This window comes from Balaenoptera acutorostrata, chromosome X (assembly GCF_949987535.1).
Source record: "Balaenoptera acutorostrata chromosome X, mBalAcu1.1, whole genome shotgun sequence".
In the NCBI taxonomy this organism is placed as follows: Eukaryota; Metazoa; Chordata; class Mammalia; order Artiodactyla; family Balaenopteridae; genus Balaenoptera; species Balaenoptera acutorostrata.
The window spans coordinates 42,717,263-42,740,672 of NC_080085.1; the positions used below are offsets into that span (position 1 = coordinate 42,717,263).

Genomic DNA, 23,410 nt, shown 5'->3' on the forward strand with positions numbered 1-23,410 from the left:
GTCCAGTTTCCACCGTGCTCCAGGCCCACCAGCCCGCCCTCACTACGTCATCACGGCGCGCAACGCGGGAAGCCACTGGGACGAGAGAAGACGCCCCTTCCTAACGGCCTTGCTTGCTTGCTTGCACTCTTGAGTTAATCGCACGGTACAGTTGGCGCCGGTCCGGAGGGCTCCTAAGGTAACTGGACAGGGACGGAGGGACGGCGGCCAAGGCCGCCAGGACGACAGCGGCGGTGGTTGGGGGAGGGGCGAGTTTGACCCCGAGTGCATCGTCCAGCCGGTGGCGCGAGCTTCATACGGGCGCAGCACGGCCCGTGTCGCCAGCTCTTGCGCAGACCCGCAGTTTGTGAGTTCGCGGGAGGTGTGGCCCGCACGAGGGGCGCGGCCTTGCGGCAAGATCCCCAATGTGGGAGGGATTGGGGCGGGCTGTAGAGAGCCCCTGCCCAACGGAAAAGAGGGGGCTCAGGGAATTTTGAGGCGTAAGCCAGGGGCGGAGTTTGAGAAAGGGGCTGCGCCCGCGTCGACAGCGGGGGCGAGAAGGGGGGCGGCTAGCGGGAGGTGGCTCGGAACTGGCTGAAGGGGCTTGGTGAAGCGTTAGGGATTGGGCCTGGGTAGGGGGTGGGGCCTGGTGGAAGGAAAGGGGCAGTCCCCTGAGGAGCTGGGCTTGTTGAAACGTTAGGGGCGGGATCTAGCCAAGTGGAAGGTGCCGGTCGGGCCAATAAGGGGTGGAGTTAAGTGGATCGTTAAGGGTGGAGTCGGGGCCCTGGCTGGGTCTGGCTGAGTGAAAGAGTGGGTGATTATCCCGGGAGATTGGCTGGAATGGGCAGGTTTGCGAAGGGGTGGGGTCTGGGCGAGGCTTTGAGGAATGAAAGGGTCTGGGAATGGGGCTTGATAGGGCGGAAGGGGCAGTGATTAGCTGGAAAGGGCAGGCTCTAGAACGGACTGAGCCAGGGGGTTAATTGCTCTGTGAAAGGGCAAGACTTTGAAAGGAGAATGAATAGTGTCAAAGGAGTGGAGCCTAGTGGAATGGGCGGGACCAGGTAGAATGGACACCCTGCTGGAGGGAGAGAGCCTTAAGAGGCAGAGTTTAGAAGGTGGTGGGGAATAGATAGCAAAGGGATAGAGACTAGCGTAGGGGGCGGGGCCTGGGAAGGGCTGGGATGTAGGATTTTCATGGCGTTGGGCCCCTTCGGAGTCACCTCCACCCTACCCCCCAGAAACGCGTCAGGGGTGAAGTCTCCCCAGCCATGACCTCCACCGGCCAGGATTCCACCACAACCAGACAGCGAAGGAGTAGACACAATCCCCATTCCCCCCCCCACGACTCCAGCGTCACCTCGGTGAGGCCCCAGACCTCGGTGAGGCCCCAGACCTGCCCTAATGAGGGGGAGGGGGAGCAGCGGGCCGTGCGTGCGTTGGATTCTGACCCTTCTCTCTGTTTGGCAGAAGCGAGGTGTTAAAAAGGGTGCCGTACTCCGCTCCAGCCCCAATCTAGCGGAGGTAAAGAAGAAAGGCAGAATGAAGAAGCTTAGTCAAGCAGCCGAGCAAGACCTAGTCGTGGGGCTGCAAGGGCTGGTGAGAGGGGCCTGGCCGCAATTTAACCTCCTGTGACAATCAAAACCCTGAGCTTCTCCATCCTGGACAGTGTGGGATGTTCCCTCTGACTCAGGCCCTCAATGCATCAGTCTCTCCCATTTTTTTCCTTGCAGGATCTGAACCGGGAGGCCAGGACACCGTCTGGCACTGGCTTGGTGTTCGATGAGCAGCTAAATGAATTCCACTGCCTCTGGGATGACAGGTGAGGCTGGCTCCTCCAGGCCATACCCAAGCCATACAAAGACATACACTTAGAGCCCATTAGAAGAACGAATCCTGTCTTACTCTAGCCTAGAGACTGGAAGCAGATGATTTAGGGAGATGGGGCTCAGGCTTGAATGGGTTGTTTTCATTTAGCCAACAAACATTTATTGAGTGCCTTCTGTGTGCCGGAGATGGTGATACAAATGTGTCAGACAAGACAGACAGGGAGCTGACAGGGGAGTAGGAGAGCAGGTCACTAAACCGCCATCAGCAGTGTGAGGTGTTTAATGAAGGAGGACCTAAGACCAGAGCTTTCAAGAGTGTTTAATAGAGAACGCTAGACTAGCATCCAGGGTTCCCAGAAGGATTCCTTGAAGAAGGGATGTTTGTGCTGAAATGGAAGAATTACACTTCCCATTCAGTCACACATTACAATCCATCAGCAAATTATTTTGGCTCTATGTTCAAAATGTATTCAGTATCTGACCTCTCCTCACCGCCTCCACTGCCACCACCATCATCACTCACCTAGACTTGCAGAGGCCTCCCTGTTTCCACCCTCACCCCTGCTGCCTGTTCTTTACACAACAGCCGAAAAAAATATGTACGAGATGATGTTCTCTCTCTTAAAGTCCTTCAAGGGCAGGGTGTTGCCCTGAAGGTAAAGTTCAAATTCTTCATCCTGGCCTCTAAGGTTCCATGTGATCTGGCTCCATATCACCATGATGACCTCGTCAGCCAATCCTCCCCCTCATTCGCTTTGCTTCACTTCACTTCACACACACTGATCCCCTTGCTGTTCTTCCAACATACCAGGCACTCTCTCATCTCACGCCTTTACCCTGGCCAATCCCTTTTCCAGAGACTCATTTCCACCTTCTCGTCTCCTAGTTAATATTCACATCTCAAGGAGACCCTCGGAGAGGGCTTTGCCTAGCCACTCCCCTTCCCCCACACCTGAGCGTCAAGATATTCCTAGCCCATGCCATTGTTTGTCCATTATTATACTTATGTGTTTACTAGTTTAGTATCTATCTCCCCTATCCCAGTGGAAGACTCAGGATGGCAAAAGACTTCATTATTGAATACATATCTACCGTCTCCTGAGGCGCTAGGGACAGGCAGTACACAAAACAAACAAAACTCCTGCCTTCGTGGAGATTACATTTTAGAGGAGGGAGACAGATAGTAAACAAGCAAAAATCCAGTGATAAAGTGTATTAGAAAGAGAAGTGCTGTGGAGAAGCGGGAGGGAGAGTAGCAGAAAGTGCAGTGGAGGGGACTCTTCAGTTTTAAATACGATGATCAAGGAAGGCCTTACTACCTGAGCAGGAATCTGAAGGAGGTGAGGGAGTGAGCTATGGAGACATCTGGGAGAAGATTGTCCTGGGCAGGAAGAAGAGCTAGCGGAAACGTACTTGGTTTGATTGAGGAACAGGGAGGAGCCTAGTGTAGGAGAAGCAGAGTGAGTGAGGGGGAGAGCAGTAGGAGATAGGGGTCAAAGAGGGGATGGGGCAGGTCGTGAAGGGCCTTCTGGGGCATGGGGAGGACTTTGGCTTTTACCCTGAGTGAGCTGGGAGCCAGGAGAATTTTTTGAGTAGAGGAGGGACATGACCTGATTTGAGTTTTAACCAGTGTCTGGGCTGCTGTGCAGAGAAAGGACTGTTGGGGGAGCAAGGGCAGAAGCTGGGAGGCCAGCTGAGTGCAATAGCCCAGGCGAGAGGTAATGGTAGCAGCAGTGGGGGTGATAGGAGAGGGCCAGGCTCTGCACATATCATGAGAACGGAAACCAGCAGGCGCCAGGGATGACTCCAAAGTTTCATGCGTCAGCAGCTGTGGAAAGGCAGATGGGGAAGATGTGCAGAAGCAGATGTGGTGCTCACCAGTGTCATATGTATCTGTATCTATATCTGTATTTGTATCTCTGTCAACCCAGCTTCCCTGAAGGCCCTGAGCGGCTCCATGCCATCAAGGAGCAGCTGATCCAGGAGGGCCTCCTGGATCGCTGTGTGTCCTTTCAGGTGAGTCCCCCAGCCGACATCCTGGGCAGAGGGCAGCAGCTGGTGGGACAGCCAGAGCCTTAGCCCTTTATTCCTCATGTCTCCCCAGGCCCGATTCGCCGAAAAGGAGGAGCTGATGTTGGTTCACAGGTGAAGGCTTGGGAGCCTGGTAGGGATGGGGAGGAGGCTGCCCTGGGCCAACCAGGGCAGGCCAGATGCTTTGGGAAGGAATGTCATGGGCTCCATGGTCTTGGGCAAGTCACTGAGCCTCTCTGAATCTCAGTGTCATCGCCTGTAACTTGGGGGCTAGTAAACATGAGCTCCTCAGGAGGGCTTGATATGTGTCGGGTGCTTAGAATGGTGCCTGACATATCATGAGTCCCTGATGAGCTCTTTTTGTTATTATAATCTGATGTGTAAACAGATGATGGATATGTGGACAGAGTGATCAGGGGGTTCCCCCAGGGGGCTGAAGGAACCCAGAGTAAGAGGCCTGATGTGGTATGGCTCAAGGAAAGTTAGTGTGGCAGAGGGGGTATCTGAGCTGAGCTTTAAGAGGAGAAAAAGAATGAGTCCCATGAAGCAGAAGGCTGAGGAAAGGGAGATGCAGACAGCTGGAACTGTCTGGCCAAAGACCTGGAGGTAGGATTTGATGTGGCCAGAGCAGAGGGCAAGGGTTGTTACTGGAAATGAGGCAGGCTGGGGAAGAAGCAGGGAAGGTATCCTACATCCCAGCTATTCCCCAGATTGACAGTTGAGGAGGCCTGACTTGTCCAGGGGTTTGGTGCATGGAGGACTCAGCTGGGAAGGGGATAGGGCCCTGGTTCAGGGCCAGGGAGGGAGGCGGGCCCCTGAATCCCATCCCCCATCTATGTACCCAGTCTAGAATACATTGATCTGATGGAGACGACCCAGTACATGAATGAGGGGGAACTCCGTGTCCTAGCAGATACCTATGACTCAGTTTATCTGCATCCGGTATGGATGAGAACTGTGAGGGCAGAGGGTGGTGGCAATCCCGGGGTCCCCCATCCCCACATCCACCCCACCTTGGAGGGGGGCAGCTGAGTGGACAGGGCTGCTGTCTCCCTCACTCCCTCTCTGGCTCCCCACTGTCTCTCCAGAACTCATACACCTGTGCCTGCCTGGCCTCAGGCTCCGTCCTCAGGCTGGTGGATGCAGTCCTGGGGGCTGAGATCCGGAATGGTATGGCGATAATCAGGTAGGACCCACTAGCATAAGGCTTTTTTACATTACAAAAAAATTCCTTTCTCAAATGTAAAAGGTAATGGTGTGGGAAGTATATTCACATGGTTCAAGAATCAAATGTTAAAAAAGGTTAGGGGTCAGGTACAAGTAAAAGTCCTCCCCACCCCCGTCTCCAGACACCTGCTTCCTCTCCTGGAGGCAGTCGCTGTCACCAACGACTCTTGTGTCCTCCCAGAAATAGTCTGTGCCATTCATGGAATAAATACCATACTTTGTTGATTCTAAGATGTATATTTTTTTCATATTTGAAACATCTTGAAATCTGGATGCATCTTATAAACAATGGTGACTCAGAATTCCTTTGGCAGCATTTTCTGCTTTGTTATTGGCATGTAAAATCACAGTACATCTTGTCATCATTGGCATCCCAGAAGTGATGAAATGCAGAAGACGTAGCTTTTCTCCTACCTCCCCTTTTTTAGCCACAAATTATGGTAGCACTCGACACACTCCCTGTATCATGCATTTTTCACTTATATATCTTGGAAAGCTTTTCTCTTAACAGTGTATAGCCTAGACCCATGTAGAACGCCATTATACAAATGCACAGTAAGTTAACCTGCCTGCTACCATTGGGCATTTTGGTTCTCTCCAATCATTTGCTGTTTCCAAAAAATGCTGCAGCAAATATCATCCATTTATAAACATGTTATTTCACCCTTTTTGTTATATAGGTTGTGGCCTAAGTCCCCAGGAGCAGAAGGACTTGGTATGAGGGTGTATGCATTGATAATTTTAATGAGCATTATCAAATTTCCTTCAGAGAGAGAAGAGTAGACTGGGGGTGAGGGTCTGAGGGACCCAATTACTCAGTTCCTGGCAGATGTGCAGGCATCAGCACTGGGGGAGTTGGTGGTCCAGGATTAGAGAGCAGGGAAGTGTCCATCTCTGAAGAGGAGGACCCCTCACCACCATTAATCTGTGGCCTTCCCTGCCCTTCCCAGGCCTCCTGGACACCACGCCCAGCACAGTCTTATGGACGGGTATTGCATGTTCAACCACGTGGCTGTGGCTGCCCGCTATGCTCAACAGAAGCATGACATTCAGAGGTCAGCAGCAAGCAGCAGGGTGGGTGTGATGAGGGTGGCGCAGGGTTGGGTATCTTGGTCTAGGCACTTCCCCCAGATGCTCCTTGATCTGCTTACATAGTGCCCCCCTCTCTCCCACTCACAGGGTCCTTATCGTGGATTGGGATGTGCACCATGGTCAAGGAACACAGTTCACCTTTGACCAAGACCCCAGGTATGCCCGGAGTACCACCCTAGATGCTAGACTCCCAGCCACCCGCCATCTTTACAGACCCAGCCAGAAGGGGCCCAGGAGGGAAGGGGAAGCATTCACATTTGTTGGGCCTGCCCTGGCGACAGGTTCGGTACTGCCCTCTGCGTGTCTGCTGTCTCTTAATTTCATTCTGAGGCAGGGACTGTTGGGCTCCCCATTTTACAGATCAGGGAACTGAGGCTTACAGGTTAAGAGGTCATAGAGAGAAGAAGTTGAAGAGATGAGATTTGAGCCCACAAATGTTTGGAGATCTCGTTCACCAATTTATCCTGGAGCTGGAGTGAACCTCAAATTACTACTTTATGTTTTCTGATTATGACAATACTGCAAATTTTATTTCTTTAAAGAATTAAAGGGAGTTAGTTCCCTGGTGTCCTAGTGGTTAGGATTCCGGGCTTTAACTGTCTCTGCCGGGGTTCAGTCCCTGGTCGGGGAACTGCGATCCCGTAAGCCACATGGCATGGCCAAAAAACAAACAAAAAAATTAAATATCGAAATGTCTAAAGCAGTGAGTCTCCTGTAATTCCTATCACCTCAAAAGTAACTGTTGATAGTTACAGAATTTTTCCTGTAGATGTATGAATATTCATCATTATCATTATTATTAACATACTACCACTACATTTTCTTCAACAACTTGCTTTTTGCATTTAACAGCATGGTGTGGACACCTCCATGTTAGTGCCTCTGAAAAGCACCTCGTTCTTTGTAAGAGCTGTACAGTGTTCCATTGTATGGCTATACCTTTGGTCATTTAACCCCAGGATGTTTATAGGTCTTCCCAGTCTTTGCTATACAGATAATTCTACAGTGAATAGTCTGGTAAATATATAATTTTATACTCCTCTGAGTATATCTGTAGGATGAATTTCCAGTTCGTCAGAGGGTCACTGTGCTTGAAAGTCTAGAATCTAGTGCCAGACTTCCCTCCAGAAAGAGAACCACCTTACCCTTCCTGCAGAAAGTGATTGAGCCCATCCTTGTCAGTAGGGGACACTACTAAATAGTTGTTGTTTTATCCAGCCTTTTATTGAATTGACTGCATAAATTCCACTTTTTCCCATGGTTCCTGAGCTCCTGTGGCCCATTATCTAGTCTAGGTTGGTTGTTCTCCAGACATTGCTTTATTATTTTCCACCATTCAGTGTTGCTGACAGATGTCTAGATGTCAGTCTGATTTTCATTCCTTTCCAATATATTTTCCTCTCTGGAAGGTTTTAGGTTCTTCTCATTATCCCTGGCGTTCTGAATTTTCACCCTGCCCCTCATTCTGCTTACCAGTGGTAGATATTTTACATCTGAAGACTCATGCCTTTCTTAAATCCTCAGAAGTTTTCTTCTATTAGATTGTTGATGATTTCTTCTACTGTGTCCTCTCTGGTCTCTCTGTTAGTCAGATGTTAGACTTCCTGGGTTGATCCTCTGTGTCTCTTATTTTTTATCTCACGTCTTCTGTCTCTTTTTTCCTTTTGCTCAGTGTCCTGGGAGATTTCCTCAACTTTACCTTGCATTCCTTCTTTTAAGCTTCAAGAGCACTTTCTTCCTCTCTGTGTTTATGCTCTACTAAGCTTTAGTTTAGTTGTTTTCCTTGTCTTCATAATAGTATTTTAAGGGCTATCCAATTTGTCTCCAGCCAGGACCCTCCTGATGGAGTTAAGAGATTGAGAGATGGGGAGCTGGGAGACTGAAGGTCATGGATAGATTTTTTTTTTCATTTATACATTCTTATTCATAAAGAAGAATGCATTGAATATATTCACAATTCTTCATATCTATGCATATAGTCATATATCCACAAAATAACACAGCTATTGCCTCCAATGCACTTTTAAAACAAAAAGAATGATTAATGATATTAAGGAATTCTTGTTATTATGCCTAAGAAAATTAACAAGAATTCATTTAGTAAACTAAAGCTTAGTAGTTAAAAGGAACAAGTAAATTTAGTGAGTTGGTTATTCAGTGAATTGGCTATTCAGAATTGATTTTGTGAGCATTGACCTGGATCTGTGCTTGACTTCTCCAGAAGGGAAACCTCAGATTGTCTTGGGTGACTTCCCAACCTGTTCAGCATGGGAGAGGGCCTGCTGGGGCCCCTGGAGCCTCAGACTACTTTCCAGAGATTTGTTGAAGTCTCTAATTGTCTGACATCCTTTCTCCCACTCTCTGTCTTCCTGGGTTGATACTTGTTTAAAATTCCTTTACTATCTTTTGACTAGGATTGTAGGAGAATGAGGAGGTAAACCTGTGCTATCAGTCCACCATTCTTTTACTGGAAGTCAGTTGAACTTATTTTTAAATCTCCTTCTATTTGCTTTATAAACTTAATTTCCTTGGGTGTTAGTTCTTCTGTTTGTTGACTTTGGTGGCTCTCTTGTGGGGTGGACTTTCTTCAAATCTTTTCTTTATTCCTATCTTTCCCGATGATAATATTTATGTTCTACTGTACGTTTGTCTGTTAGAGTCAAAAGTAAAACAGTCATCCCCCATCTACTCAAGACCAGAGCTTTCACATGGTCTTTATCCCCCCAATTCCAAAAATCCTTGTATACCAATTGCATTTAATTTCACAACTATATTATCAACATTTATTAAAATGTGACTGTTAAGTTTGTCTAGATTTATTGCTTACCACTGTTTCTTGCATTTCCCTAAAAAAGGAAAAAAGTGCTGCCTTAAGTCCTTTCTGGAACAAGGCAGGGGGTGGATGAACAGATGGATGGAAGGATGGATGAGAGATATTCATTTTGATCACCTCAGTCAGAATCAAGCCCTCCTACTTGGCTTACTATCAGAACATATACCATTGTGTCTTTTCAGTATCTGTTCTGTGTCAGCCCCCCTCACTGCTCTGAGTGCTCAGTTTCTCACCTAGAAAATAGAAGAAATAGTAGAGGTAGCCTGTAAGGTATTGGAGACAAGGAATTGCCCCCTCACTGGCCTCATGGAGCCCCAGCCAGCATCCCCACTCCAGCTCCACATACAGAACCAAGTCCCACCCCTCCTAACCCCTAGGCCCTGAGTCTCCCCACTTCCTTCAGGGAAAATACTAAGCTCCCTAGCCTCGCCTGGCGTTCTTTTCAGCCTTAGCTGGCTCCCGCCAACTAAGGCCAACTAAGAGCCTCATGCCTCTGTGGGCCTCCAGTGTCACAGGGTTTGTCCTGCTGTCATTATCTTGGTCACAGGGGCTGGTGGGTGGGCAGGCATGATCTAGAGTCCCCCACGGGGTCAGGAGCCCTAGGAGGTGGGATAGACTTGATAGCTCTCAGGGTCTCAGAGCTAGAACTGGGTGGGCACTGAGAGGGGCAGCAGTGTTTGCTGAGGGAGCAATTTCAGTAAGAGAGCAAATGAATGAGTGAGTGAGGTAATGGATAAATAAATGGAAGAATTAATGGATGAGAGGATGAATAAGCTGGCAACTGAATGGAAGAATGAATGAATGTATGAATTAAAGAATTCATGGGGAAATTACTGAGAGAATGAGTGAATGGTTGAGTCAACTGTGGTAGCTGTGGGTTGGGGGTTTCTGGGGGAACCGACTCCTCAACCCTCACCTCTTTTTTTTTCTCTGTCTCTAGCGTCCTCTATTTCTCCATCCACCGCTACGAGCAGGGTCGGTTCTGGCCCCACCTTACAGCCTCCAACTGGTCCACCACAGGTTTTGGCCAAGGCCAGGGATACACCATCAATGTGCCTTGGAACCAGGTCAGTATCTGCCCACCCTTTGCCCCCAAAATGAGGCCCACCCCTGCCCTTCAGGGCAGATGGCAGGACGTCCCCATCATGCCTCCCTGTCTGCAGGTGGGGATGCGAGATGCCGACTACATCGCCGCTTTCCTGCACGTCCTGCTGCCAGTTTCCCTTGAGGTCCTGTGGGTCTGGGGTGTGTTGGGGCAGAGGCGATGTTGAGGGAAGGGCCGTGAGGGCAGGTGGCCTCATGTAGTTCCTACCCCCTTCAGTTCCAGCCCCAGCTGGTCCTGGTAGCTGCTGGATTTGATGCCCTCCAAGGGGACCCCAAGGTAAGGCAGGTGCACTGGGATGGCAGGAGGGCAGAAGGGGGCCGCACGGAGCAGGGCTGACCCTCCACGTCCCTCCAGGGCGAGATGGCCGCCACTCCGGCAGGGTTCGCCCAGCTAACCCACCTGCTCATGGGTCTGGCAGGAGGCAAGCTGATCCTCTCACTGGAGGTGAGTGACTCACTTCGTCTCTCAGCCCATGGATCCTGGAAGACGTAAGAACAACTTTCAATCCTGTCCCAGCATTTCCACTTACTAGCTGGACAACCTCTCCTAAGTCACTCAGCTTCCCTGTGCCTCTGCTTTCCTTATGTAAAATGGGCATTATAATAGTAGTAATCACCCCATGATACTGTCCAGCACATGAAATGAAGTCAGCCTTCAAATGCCCTGTTGCTTGACAACACCCTACTCTTCTCTGGTAACAACTGGTTCTTTCCTGCCCTCCCTCATGTGAACTCCTTCTCCCAGGGTGGCTACAACCTCCGCTCCCTGGCTGAGGGCGTCAGCGCCTCTCTCCACACCCTTCTGGGAGACCCTTGCCCCATGCTGGAGTTCCCTGGCACCCCTTGCCCGAGGTGAGCCCAGGTGGAGGAGGGGAGAAGTAGGCCCCTCATTGCCCACTCAGGGGCCAGTTGGTCACATTTTCCCCTCCCTTGCCCTCCAGTGCCCAGGTGTCAATCTCCTGTGTTCTAGAAGCCCTTGAGCCCTTCTGGAAGGTCTTTGTGAGATCAGGTAGTTGGCAGGGAGTGCGCTGGGTGGGGGGTTGGGCAGGGAATGAGCTGTGGGAGGAGACTCTTCCAGACCCCACTCTGACTTTCCTCACCGCCTTGGTGGGGGAGGGTCAGGCCCTCTCTCTCACTGGGCCCTGGTTTCAGGCCTCCCACCCCTTTTTAGGTTTGGGTAAACTGAGTGCCAGAGTATTAAGGGGATCCAGGGTGGGGGAGTAGGACTAGGGTGAATGTGGCCTTCCCATGCAGCTGAGACCCTGGAGGAGGAGGACACTGTGGAGGGGGACAATGTGGAGGAGAAGGAGGAGGAGGGACCGTGGCAGCCTCCTGAGCTCCCAATCCTGACGTGGCCGGTGCTGCAGGCTCGCACAGGGCTGGTCTATGACCAACAGATGATGGATCACTACAACTTGTGGGACAAGTATGCAGTCAGAGAGATGGGCTAAGTGGGAGGAGGGGAGGGACCCCCCACTTCAAGCACACTAAGCCCTGCCTCCGATTCCCCCACTCCTAGCCACCACCCCGAGACGCCTCAGCGCATCCAGCGTATCATGCACCGCCTAGAGGAGCTGGGGCTTGCCGGGCGCTGTCTCGCCCTGCCCGCACGGCCAGCCACGGACGCTGAGCTGCTCGCCTGCCACAGGTCAGACCCCTGTGGCCGGGGTGGGATGGGGCCTAGCACACAAGCCACCCGGGGGGCTGGAGCCTGGGCTTGCCTCTGTTACGTGGAGCTGCTGCGAGACACAGGAGAGGACGTGGAGGGGACAGAGTTACCTGGCTGTCCCCTTGAGTGCCCCCTCTGTGCCTCCAGTGCTGAGCACGTGGATCGTCTGCGGGCCACGGAGAAGATGAAAATCCGGGAGCTGCACCGCGAGGGCGCCAACTATGACTCCATCTACATCTGCCCCAGCACCTTCACCTGTGCACTGCTGGCTGCTGGCGCCGCCTGCCGCCTGGTGGAGGCTGTGCTGGCGGGAGAGGTGCCTGCACTTTGGGGAGGGGACCTTGGGCTCCAGGAGAGGAAGTCCTGGGGGTGGGGGGTGGGGAAAGAGGCGGCTCTGAGAGGTGGGCCAGGCCTGAGGAAAGGGGGCATGCAATGGGAGGAGATCATAGCTCACCAGAGGCCTGGCTCCTGGGGAAGTGCACCCAGCAGGATGGGGGCTACAGGGTTGGGGGCCCCTAGCAGCTGGTGGAATAGTAGAGGGACAGGAGAGATGGAAGAGGAGAGGAAAGGGAAGGGAAAGCGGGGAGGGTGGGTGGTCTAATCTTTGTTCCCTGCCCCTCCGCCAGGTTTTGAATGGCATTGCTGTGGTGCGTCCCCCTGGCCACCATGCAGAGCGGGATGCCGCTTGCGGTTTCTGCTTTTTCAACTCTGTGGCTGTGGCTGCTCGCCATGCCCAGGCCATCAGTGGGCGTGCGCTGCGGTGAGGGCTCCCTGCCCCCACCGCCTGGTGCTTATGCAGCAGGCCCCGTAGTGCAGCCCCCATAGTTACCCCGAACCACCCAAGGGTCCAATTGCCCAGCACTTCCAGGAAAGGACCAAGGATCTAGCCTCTCAGTGCTTACCCAGATAGGATCCCCAGATTGCGGCACCCAGGTGCTTATAAAACAGAATCCAGGGTCCCCTTCCCCAGAATTTCTGGCCCCTGATGACTATCCCAACAGAACCCAGGGTCTGGCCTCTGGTGCTTCCTTCAAAAGACCCACGATCTAGCCCCTGGCACTTACCCACACAAGGCCCGGGATCTGGCCCTGAGCACTCGCTCGGGCCCACAGTGAAGCCCTTAGGACTCTGATAGGACCCACAAGCCTGCCACCCAGTGCTTTCCCCAGGGACCCAGGGTCCGCCCATCTGCAATAAATGCCCCTGCATACAGACTCCAGGGGTCTAGTCCCTGCCCTCCCCCAGGGGGCAAGTGTCCTGGGGTAACTGAGAAGCCGTCCCCTCCCTCCTCAGGATCCTGATCGTGGACTGGGACGTCCATCATGGTAATGGAACTCAGCACATATTTGAGGAGGACCCCAGGTGAGGGGCTGGGGCAGGGGGTGGGGTGTGGTCAGGGAGGTGGGCGGGCCATGCCTCATGGGTGCCTCGCTAACCAGGCACATCCCTCCTTCCCACCGTGTTCCTGCAGCGTGCTGTACATTTCTCTGCACCGCTATGATCATGGCACCTTCTTTCCTATGGGGGACGAGGGTGCCAGCAGCCAGATAGGTCAGGCTGCAGGCACGGGCTTCACCGTCAATGTGGCCTGGAATGGGCCCCGCTTGGGTGACGCCGACTACCTGGTTGCCTGGCATCGTCTGGTGCTTCCCATTGCCTATGAGGTACAATTTAGGGTGCACGTGACAAGACTGTGTGGGAGGCAGCAGGCGTGCATGTGTCCGACATCTCAGTGACTGATCCTGTGAGAGGACCTGCGGGTGGCTGCTGTGATGGCTTTGGGGGAGGGGATGTGACTCTGTGATGGCCTTTGGGTATGTTTGTGCAGTGGCTGTATGTGACTGCCTTCTGTGTGTAACTGTGAGGACTTGGGAGTGTGCGGGGATGGTCTTGCCTGGGGGTGTGCCTGGCTGTGTACCTGTCCTGTGTGTACACCATCACTAGTGCCTATCTGTGTGTGATGGTAGCCCCATGTGACTGCCATCTCTGTGGAACTGCACGTGCCAGGTGGGGAGGGGTTCGAGCACGTGTGAAACTCTGAGCAGGGAGCTATTTGTCACTACCGCTGCTCTGTGTGATGTGTGTGATATTGTGAGTCACTGCACATTGCTCTCTCTGTGACAGCCAGTGTGTGACTTTCTGCATGTGGAAGGCTGTGTGTGACAGTCATCTCTCTCTCCTATGGCCTATATACATTTCCCTGACTCTGTGTGAGTGGCTGTAGGTAACTGCTTCCTCCGTGTGTAAACTGTGTGTATGTGTGGCAAATCATGTGTACATGACTAACTCTGAGGGTGGATAAACGTGAGCGCCATCTCTGTGACCTCTGTGCAGACATGCGTGTTCAGATGTGTATGTGTGTCTGTGCACAGTTGGCTGTGACTATCACTGTGTGTGTGTAACTCTGTGAAATAGTGTGTGTGACCATGTGCAAGCGACCACCTCCTGTGGGTGCAACAGCACATGTGACTATTGTGACTGTGGTGGTGGCATGTGTATGATTGTGTTTGTGCAGGGGTAGCTGTGGATTACTGTTCCCTCTGAGAAACTGTGTGTGCATGCGTGACTAGTACCATGTATAGTCTGGTCTGTGTGAGACTGTCTGATTGTGTGTGGGTGTATGTGACTGTATGTGACCATCTTCTGTGTGTGGCACTTGTGTTGTCATCTTCTGTGATGGAAACGTGTGCACCTCTCTTTGGCACCGTGTGTATAAAACCCTGTGTTGTGCCCATGTGTCCCATGTTTGACACAGGGAGGGGAGTGTGTGCCTCTTGGTCTCACCCTTGGGTGTGTATGTGAGGACATATCTCTCCGTCTCATGTCACCATCTCTTGACATGAGTCTCCACACCTCACAACTCTGCTTCATGACCCTGTCCGTCTGTTTCTCACATCTCCATATCTCTGTATCTCGGGTCTCTAAATCTGTGTCTGATGTGTCCACATCTCTGAATCTCTCTTGTGTCTCCATGTCCTCCCCTCCCTATTTTCAGGGCTCTGGTCTTGTGTCTCCCGGGCTCCAGGTCCCATGTCTCCATCTCTCTGACTTGCATTGCCATGTCTTCATTTGTCCTTGTCTGTGTCTCTGGGTCTCCCTGAACTGCTGCCTCCCCACGCCCCCACCCTCATGCTCACGTGTCTCTTCTCTGCCTGCCTCAGTTTAACCCGGAACTGGTGCTGGTCTCAGCTGGCTTCGATGCTGCCCGGGGGGACCCACTGGGCAGCTGCCAGGTGTCGCCTGAGGGCTATGCCCACCTCACCCACCTGCTGATGGGCCTGGCCAATGGCCGCATTATCCTTATCCTAGAGGTAGCTGTCTCGGTCCCTCTTCCTGCGGTGGGAGGGTGGTCGGGAAGACTTGGGTGTCCCCACCTGGGGTTGTGGGCACACACTGGGCATTAGTAGTAACACCAGCATTAGCAACTTTAATTGAGCACTCACTATGTGCAAGACACTCTTCTTGGCACTTTACGTGCATTATTAATGCATTTACTTAACAAAGCAGCCTTGTGAGGTAAGGTCTACTGACCTCATCATTTTCCTCTCTCAAGATCAGGGAAACTGAGGTACAGAGAGCTGTGGTGACTAGCCGGAGGTCACACATTTAATAATGGCAGAGCCAGGCCTTGAACCCAGGCAGCCTGGCTCCAGAGTCTTTGCTTTTTACCTCTCCTTGAACTACCTCCAACAGAATCCTGAGACAAAGGAAATTCACTGACCTTTTGTAAAGTACTCAGTGCCCCCGCCCCCTGTGCCTCAGTTTCCTTGTCTGTAAGATGTAGCTGGCTAATCGTGGAGGGGTGCCTGGCACATGGTAAGCCCTGTATAAGAGCTGTGGCTTCTTATGGTTATGCATTGTTTGTACATTAGTTTAACCCACTCAGCAACTTTCTGTGCTGTTATTTGTACTCCTTCACAGATGAGGACAGTAAGTCACAGAGAGATTAACTGGCTGGTAAGATGTCCCACCGTGTGCCCAGGCCTGCCTGTGGTGGAGCAGGGTGGTGGACTCTCTCCTCAGGTAGCCCAGGTTCCAACCTCAGTGCTGCCTCTTACCAGCTGTTAAGACCTCAGACAAGTCATCTAACCACTCTGAGCCACGGTTTCTTTATCTGGAAAAAGAGCAGAGACGGGGGTTCCTATAGAGTGTGAGAAAGGGGGATTCCCATACCAGGTCAGGATAGAGATTCACGTAGAGAGAGAGACCAGTTGTTCCTGTACCAGGGCAGGGCAGGGCCTTCTGTGTGGGTGGGGCCAGGGGTTCCCATACTGTGAAGGCAGGTTCCTGCACCGATTCAGCACATGTGGTTGTGAGGATTCAGTGCTTAGAATAGGGTCTAGCACACAGCAAGCACTTAATGAACGTCAGCGCTTACTAATGTTGCCATCAGTACTGTCATTCTTGTGGTTATTATTATCTTGCACTTTACGTCACAATTTTATCCCCCTCAACGACCACCTCACACAGTGGGTGCTGTCCATCTGACAGATGTGGGTTCTACTTGTCCCCAGTACCTACCCTCCAGACTTGCAGGACCCCAAGGGGAGATTGGGAGGTAGGACATCTCGTCTCCCAAATTCCCTGAGGACGCCCCCCGTCATACCTTTCCCTCCTCTTTTCCTTAACAAAGGGTGGTTATAACCTGACATCCATCTCGGAGTCCATGGCCGCCTGCACCCACTCCCTCCTTGGGGACCCGCCACCCCTGCTGACCCTGCTGCGGCCCCCACTGTCAGGGGCCCTGGCCTCAATCACCGAGACCATCCAAGTCCATCGCAGATACTGGTGCAGCTTGCGGGTCAGAAGTGAGTGGGTAAGGGGAACTGCGGGCAGTGGGGGCTCAGGGGAGGGCAGGGTTTAGAGGCGGGAGAAGGGATAGCACCCACACTCAAGGATCTCCCTTCCATGGTTCCAGAGGTCAAAGATAAAGAGGGACCCTCCAGTTCTAAGTTGATCACCAAGAAGGCACCCCAGCCAGCCAATCCTGGGTCAACCAAGGGGATGACCATGCCAGAAGGGAACATTCTGGAGGCAGGCACGGGGAAGGCCACCTCAGCAACATCTGTGAAAGAGTCCACTCCATGCCAGACTACGTCAGAGACAGCTGTGATGGAGCTCACTCAGGACCAGTCATCAGAGACAGCCGTGGGAGGAACTGCTGGGCTGAACCAGGCCACCTCAGAGGCAGCCACAGGGGATGCCACGCTGGACCAGACCACCTCGGAGGAGGCTGTGGGGGGAGCTGAGCTGATCCAAAGCCCTCCAGCCTCATGCGCTGACAGTCAGACTCCTCCAGCGTCACCCATGCAAGGAGCCACAACCCAGATATCCCCCAGTAAGCTGACTGGAAATCTCAGGACCTTGGAACTAGACAAGGCACAGGTAAGGCCCACCACACCCAGGTAGGGGGGAAGAAGGGACAAGAATCAGGCCTCCCGGATACATCTCTTATCTCTGTGTGTATAGGAACCCCCAGAAGAGGAGGAGCTACTAGGAGAGGCAGCTGGAGGTCAGGACATGAATGAGTCAGTACTGATGCAGGTCACTGGAGACCATGCTGACACTGAACAAGTAAGCTCTGGGAGAGGCTAGAACAGTGGCTTCCTTCTCATGCCCGTTTGTGCCTCCACGTAGGAGCATGCGCTATAGGAACATATAATGGGGAGGTGGAGTCCCTACCTTACTCAGTTTCACCCACCCCCAGGCCATGTTTTATGCTGTAACACCACTGCCCTGGTGTCCCCATTTGGTGGCAGTATGCCCCGTACCTGAAGCAGGCCTGGATGTGACCCAACCTTGTCAGGACTGTGGAGCACTCCAGGAGAACTGGGTGTGTCTGTCTTGCTACCAGGTATGCAGCCGAGGAAAGGGATAGGGTGGAGGTTGGCCCAGGAGCAAACCACAGGTGGGTGCTGATTCCCCACCCAATGCTCGCTCCCCAACCTCAGGTCTACTGCAGTCGTTACATCAACGCCCATATGCTCCAACACCATGAAGGCTTGGGACACCCGCTGGTACTCAGCTACGCCGACCTGTCTACCTGGTGTTACCACTGTCAAGCCTACGTTCACCACGAGGTGGGCCCTGGGCAGACCCTCTAATGTGTGCACACTCACTCACACTCCCCCCCGCCCCCCCCCCACACCTTTTGTGATTGCATAAGGGGCGAATGGAGACCCTTCTGCATGTGGGATAGGCCAAGAGACAGGGCGGTTGAGGGCTGGAGTGGGGGCAGCCTCCTGGCTGAGGTAGAGGGGTGCTCACTCTTACCTCCCCTCTCTTGCCTCCTCCTCAGGCTCTCCTAGCTGTGAAGAACATCGCCCACCAGAACAAGTTTGGGGAGAACATGCCCCACTCACACTAAATCCCAGAGTGTGCTCCTCTTCTTCACCTTCTGAGACCCAAGATAGACCAACCTTAGTTCATTCCAAGCTATACCTTTGATGAGGGGTAGCCTCACTCCATCCCATCCTGAAGACCCTTTACAACTCGCCCAGGGTGCTGATTTAAGTGTATATATTTGTAAGAGGACTGTGATGATCAATTATAGATCTCCCACTGCCTGCTCAAGGGACTCCATCTACTCTGCCCCAGAAGGCAAGGGGAGCAGCTCAGTGACCCCAAGAGGGGGCTGATATAAAGATGATACTTTGGAGGGAAGGGGGATCAACTGGCAGGTATGGTGGGGTTGCATATGTAATAAAGTACAAGCTATTACAAAACTTGGAGAAAGCTTTTAATCTTGAGTGGGTAAAGAAGCCCACCCTCCTGGCCAACAGGGCTGATGAGTAATGAAGGAATGAGGGTGTGGGTCTTTATCAGGTCAACCCCCTGCTCATCCAAAAACTAACTGGAAATAGAGCAGGCAGCTTGACTGGCTCCATAAGAGATTAAATGGTGGGAATCTGTGAGAAAATGAGCTCCTGCCTTAGAAATAGGAGCCTCACAGCCAGTCCCAGCTACACCCTGGCTGGGAAGGCAAGAAAACTATCATGAAGTGTCTTCTTTAGGCCTCAGTCTCCCCATCTGTCTTTGTCTTGATTGGGGGGTGGGGTGGTGTCCAGGTTTAACATACTTGGATTTGGTGGTCATGGGTAGCTTCCTGGGGGAAGGAGAGTCTACCATTGACCAAGGGTGGGGAATTGTGGTATAATTTTAGGGTTTTATTTCTCCCATATAATGAGAATTGCTTCGGCAACTCAAAGGAGTCTGGGCTGAGGTTTCCTGGGCTTTTCTTCATGGCCACCCTGTGACCCCAAGATGGCCAACAGAGCCCCACCCAATCAAGAAGAGGAGAATGGGAAAGGGGAAGGGTCAGCTCAGTCATCCTCTTTGAAGGAGCATTGTGGTTGCCCCCGCCCCACAACACCTGCTTACATTTCATTGGTCAGAATTGTGTCACATGACTGCCATAGCTGCAAGGGAGTCTAAGAAATGTTGTAGCTTGGAACACATCCACCTCAAATCAGGTTCTTTCTGCCTTTACAAAATAACCCCTCCTCTGCAACTCTTTCCCTCCAGGACCGGATGCAACTCTCTCCCATGCTACCAAAAAGCCCACTTGAGGCAGCACAAGCTCCAGGGCCTCAGGCCCTCACAAAACATTTGGCAAAGTCTGGACATTCAGGTCAAAAATCTGACACACCCCCCCCGCAGTAAAAACACGAAATCACGTCCCAGATGGGGATAAGGTAAGGAAGAGGTGCAGCGGGATGCACGGGGCACACAGCGGGGGTCAGCGCTCACAGCGTACCCCAAGAAGACCTCCTTTGCGCACACTCGCCTGGCGGGCAGTGACCCAGCACTCACCCCGGGGGCGGGGGACAGGGGTGAACCAGCGGAGGGGCCCGAGGGCAGCTGGCTGCGCATGCGCACTCCCTCCCCCATCCCCATCCCCCCCTCGCCCCATACCCCCGCCCCGTACCCCCCGTTGGGACCAGCATCTCCTCCCCTGTCAGTCCTGTCAGAGCAGCGGAGGGTTCGGGTACCTGCGCCACCGGCCTTCCTGGGACACAGGTGAGGTGAGCCGGGCCGCCCAGGCCCCACGGCACCGACCTGGGAGGTCCTTCCACTTAGGGCTGTGGGGGTATGGCCGAGGTCGGGTGTCGGGGACCCTCCCCTGTCTCCTCCCATCCTCAGGGGCCAGCAACCCCAGGCCGCCTTTGTGAGGACGGGCCTGGGTGAGGGTGTGGGCGCCGAGCGGGGAGTCGGGAGCTGAGCGGGGAGGTCCAGGCCGAGCACGGGGTCACGGCTTCGGGGTGAAACTGGGGGTCCCCCTCCCAGCCCCATGCTGGCCAGCCGCCCGGGCTTAGGGGACACGTGTACGGGGCCCGGGCCAGCCCGGAAAGGGGTAGGACTGCGCTTGGGGTGGGCGCCCCCCGCTCCGCTCAGGTCAGGGAGGTGACACAAAGGAATGGGTACGGGCATGGGGGAGGGGCCCCCGACAGTGCCCCACTGGCACTTGGCACTGCGGTACTTCCGTACTCCCGTGTCGCCCTGCGATGGGCTGTGTGACCTCGGGCCAGTCACCGCGGCTCTCTTCCCCGAGCCTCACGGTTCCTTGTTGACGAAGCGGCAGTGGCAGCGTCTGCCTAGCGCCCCGCCAGGTGTCGGGAGGTCGGCCGGCGCTCCGCTGCCAGTGTCGGGTGCTCTCAGTGTCAGCCCCAGCGACCCCCCCGCCCAGAGCGAGGGCCCCCTCACCTGGCCCTGCCTCGGGTGATGGCACCCACCTCTCCAGTCGCCTGGACTCCCTCCCCTTCTTCCCAGTCCCTCAGCAAATTCTGTCAGGCCTGCCTTCGGAACATCTCTGAATCCCGCCCGGCTCGTCCAGATCCCCCACTGCTGGCCCGCACTACTGCCCTGGCCTCCTCGCTGCCCCCCTCCCCTCAGCTCTGTCCTCTGCTTACATCTCCTCATCATGGCCCCCTTCTTCCTGGGCGAGCGCATTCCACAACTCTTTTCAGGGATCTTCTCTGGGCTGAGGGCCCCACAGCTGGATCCCCACCTGGGACCTAGCCCCCCAACCCTGACCCCCGGATCCCAAACTCCACAGAACCCCCCCTCCACCCCCACCCCCTGTGGATCCCTCAAACCCACCACCTGCCCCCCAGCTGCCACTGTCCCAGGGCTTCCTGGGACACTCGGGGCTGCAGCCATTATGATGCATTTCCTGAGGCCACACACCGAACCAAGACCAGGATGTGTATTGAATGGGTTAATGGTGACTTAGTATTAATAGTGAACGCTAATTGAGTACCTGCTGTGTGCCCATCCTCTTCTAACTACATGGTAATTTACTTGCTTATCTTGTTTATTGTCTCTTTCTCACTTTCAGAATCTAACCCTCCCAAGGGCAGGGACTTTATTTTGTTCTCAGCCATATCCCCGCCCCCCACCCCACCCCCCACCCCACCTCCCATCCCCGCACCCATCACAATGCCTGGCGCACAGGAAGGTCCTCGAATTAATGAATGAAAATTAAATTATAATAGAAATACCTAACATTAACCAAGCACCTTCTGCCTGCTTATCACCACCTATTGCTGAAACATATTTTACTGATTTATCTTTGTTGTCTGTCTTCCTGACTAGAATGTCACGTTCATGAGGGTCGGGGGTTTCTTAATCTGTTTTTTCCCCACCTCTTTGTCCTTGCCCCACAGTAGGTTCTCAACAGCTGTATGTTGAATAAGTAATAAAGACTAAATTCCAATGACAATGGCTAACAGACCTCATCATTTGCTTACCTATTTGGTTTATTGTCTCCATCTTTTAAAACGTAAACTCCTGGGGGCAGGAATGTTGCTCGGCACAAACTATGACTAGCAGTGTGCCAGGCTGGGGTCCAGTGGTGACACAATCCGAAACCAAAACCGACGAACGAAATCCCTGCCCTCCCTCCGGAATGCGGAGGGACAGCTAATGGGCAGGGGGTGTCTTTTCCGGGTGACTGGAAATGTTCTAAAATTAGACTATGGTGATGGTCACACAACTCCGTGAATGTACTAAAAAACATTGAATTGTACACTTTAGCTAGGTTAACTTTATGGTATATAAATTAATTAAGCTGTTTTAAAAATCTCACAGCGTTTACGCTGTAAAAGGGAGTGAGAGAGAATAAACAACATAAATAATGTATATAGTATATTAGGTGATTAGCACACACTAGGCACTCAATAAATGTTGATTCGATGACACCCGGCTGTCCCCTTGCCCCTAAATGGTCTCACCTAACCTCCCAACCCCCCACCCCCATTGTCTTTCTTCTCTTTCCACCTGCAGGGCCTGCTGTCCACATCTCTTCCCTGAGCTGCCCACTTGGGGCCATGGCGCTGCCAACAAAGCCTAGCATGATTGATCTGGGCCTGGGCACCTGGAGCCCTAGCTCCCAGGAGCAGAGCCACAGGGCTCGGGCACCCTCCAGGGGTGTTGGCAAGCAGCTGCCTGAGTACAAGGCCGTGGTAGTGGGCGCAAGTGGCGTGGGAAAGAGCGCGCTGACCATCCAGCTGAACCACCAGCGCTTCGTGGAAGACCACGACCCCACCATCCAGGATTCCTACTGGAAGGAGATGGCCCTGGATCACGGAGGCTGCATTCTGAATGTGCTGGACACGGCAGGGCAGGCCACTCATCGGGCCCTGCGTGACCAGTGTGTGGCGATCGGGGATGGTGTGCTGGGTGTCTTCGCCCTCGATGACCCCTCGTCTCTAGCCCAGCTGCAGCAGATGCGGGCCACCTGGGGCCCACACCACACCCAGCCCCTCGTCCTTGTGGGCAACAAGTGTGACCTTGTGACCACCACCGGAGATGCTCGTGCTGCTGCTGCAGCCCTCGCAAAGAGCTGGGGGGCCCCTTTTGTGGAGACCTCAGCCAAGACACGCCAAGGTGTGGAGGAGGCCTTTTCCCTGCTCATCCATGAGATCCAAAGAGTCCGGGAGGCCATGGCAAAGGAGGCCATGGCAGGGCCAGGTGGGGATAAAGGCCGGCACCAGAAGGCCATGTGCCGCTGTGGCTGCTCCGTGGCCTGAAGTTCTTGGTCTAGAAAAGTGGACCCTCCCCCAGACCAGGGTGGTGGTTCCTTCACTTGAGACCCGCCTGCCCCCCCCCCCCCCGCTCCCCGACCCCAGCAACTAGCTGTGTGGGACACTGTCGGTGTACTGGGGATAGATGGACCCTTCTCCTGGGGAGGTTTTCTTTTGGTGATGGGCTTTTTGGCAATGTGGGGCCGTAGCGTTGGTTATATGTCATGTGAAGTTGAGAGATTGTGTGGAAAATTAAAGTGTGCTTAGGTTTCAAAGCTGCCTCCATGCCAAGTGTTATGTGGGTGGGAATGAGACTGGGGAGAATGTTACTTGAATTGTGAGAATTATTTCATTCAAGAAATGTGGGGGAGACCCCTGTGTACCAGGTCCTGCTTTGGGTACAAAAGATATAGAGGCAAGCAAGACACTAAAAATCCCTGCCCTTGTAGATATAACATAAGGCTATGTATTAAAGGCAGGCAAAGGAATAGAGTGACAGGGGGGTCAAGGAAAGCCTTATTGAGTAGGTGACATTTGGGCAAAAACTTGTGGATAACTAGGGGCAGAGGGAATAGCCAGTGCACAGGCCATGACCACAAACCAGTTACCACACCAACTCCCAATA

At 53.2% G+C, this 23,410-nt stretch overlaps 2 protein-coding genes across 16 annotated transcripts; both read left to right on the forward strand.

The window, feature by feature from the left end:
* Positions 1 to 53: 53 nt before the first annotated feature.
* HDAC6 (histone deacetylase 6) lies at positions 54 to 19,423 on the forward strand. 13 transcript variants are annotated; one of them, XR_009006661.1, is made up of 30 exons: positions 54 to 178; positions 1,218 to 1,358; positions 1,447 to 1,575; positions 1,710 to 1,798; positions 3,737 to 3,821; positions 3,910 to 3,950; positions 4,682 to 4,778; positions 4,925 to 5,022; positions 6,014 to 6,118; positions 6,243 to 6,311; positions 9,929 to 10,055; positions 10,152 to 10,217; positions 10,310 to 10,369; positions 10,448 to 10,537; positions 10,838 to 10,944; positions 11,034 to 11,101; positions 11,347 to 11,518; positions 11,612 to 11,740; positions 11,909 to 12,077; positions 12,388 to 12,521; positions 13,055 to 13,123; positions 13,233 to 13,425; positions 14,923 to 15,072; positions 16,395 to 16,569; positions 16,680 to 17,146; positions 17,231 to 17,335; positions 17,469 to 17,615; positions 17,713 to 17,841; positions 18,060 to 18,441; positions 19,286 to 19,423. XR_009006661.1 is itself a non-coding variant. In XM_057538092.1 (29 exons), exons 2-29 carry the CDS (start codon positions 1,248 to 1,250, stop codon positions 18,126 to 18,128), a joined length of 3,450 nt encoding a protein of 1,149 aa, XP_057394075.1. In that variant the 5' UTR covers positions 54 to 178; positions 1,218 to 1,247; the 3' UTR covers positions 18,129 to 18,457. The 13 variants fall into 13 exon arrangements, 12 of the variants coding, with proteins under 12 accessions (XP_057394075.1, XP_028021790.2, XP_057394081.1 ...); XM_057538092.1 differs by lacking the exon at positions 19,286 to 19,423 and having other exon boundaries at positions 18,060 to 18,457; XM_028165989.2 differs by lacking the exon at positions 19,286 to 19,423 and having other exon boundaries at positions 1,218 to 1,340; positions 18,060 to 18,457.
* Positions 19,320 to 23,042, forward strand: ERAS (ES cell expressed Ras). Of its 3 annotated transcripts, none has more exons than XM_057538102.1 (3): positions 19,407 to 19,455; positions 19,723 to 19,785; positions 22,046 to 23,042. In XM_057538102.1, exon 3 carries the CDS (start codon positions 22,090 to 22,092, stop codon positions 22,789 to 22,791), a length of 702 nt encoding a protein of 233 aa, XP_057394085.1. In that variant the 5' UTR covers positions 19,407 to 19,455; positions 19,723 to 19,785; positions 22,046 to 22,089; the 3' UTR covers positions 22,792 to 23,042. The 3 variants fall into 3 exon arrangements, with proteins under 3 accessions (XP_007180364.1, XP_057394085.1, XP_007180365.1); XM_007180303.2 differs by having other exon boundaries at positions 19,433 to 19,455; positions 19,723 to 19,780; XM_007180302.3 differs by lacking the exon at positions 19,723 to 19,785 and having other exon boundaries at positions 19,320 to 19,455.
* The last annotated feature ends 368 nt before the right edge of the window (positions 23,043 to 23,410 follow it).

Bases quoted from the DNA above. Each gene is read 5' to 3' on its own strand.
- HDAC6 (XM_057538092.1), top strand. From the start codon at position 1,248: ATGACCTCCACCGGCCAGGATTCCACCACAACCAGACAGCGAAGGAGT. The intron at 3,822-3,909 runs GTGAGTCCCCCA...ATGTCTCCCCAG, and splicing joins ATCGCTGTGTGTCCTTTCAG to GCCCGATTCGCCGAAAAGGA. The intron at 4,779-4,924 runs GTATGGATGAGA...CTGTCTCTCCAG, and splicing joins ACTCAGTTTATCTGCATCCG to AACTCATACACCTGTGCCTG.
- ERAS (XM_007180302.3), top strand. From the start codon at position 22,090: ATGGCGCTGCCAACAAAGCCTAGCATGATTGATCTGGGCCTGGGCACC.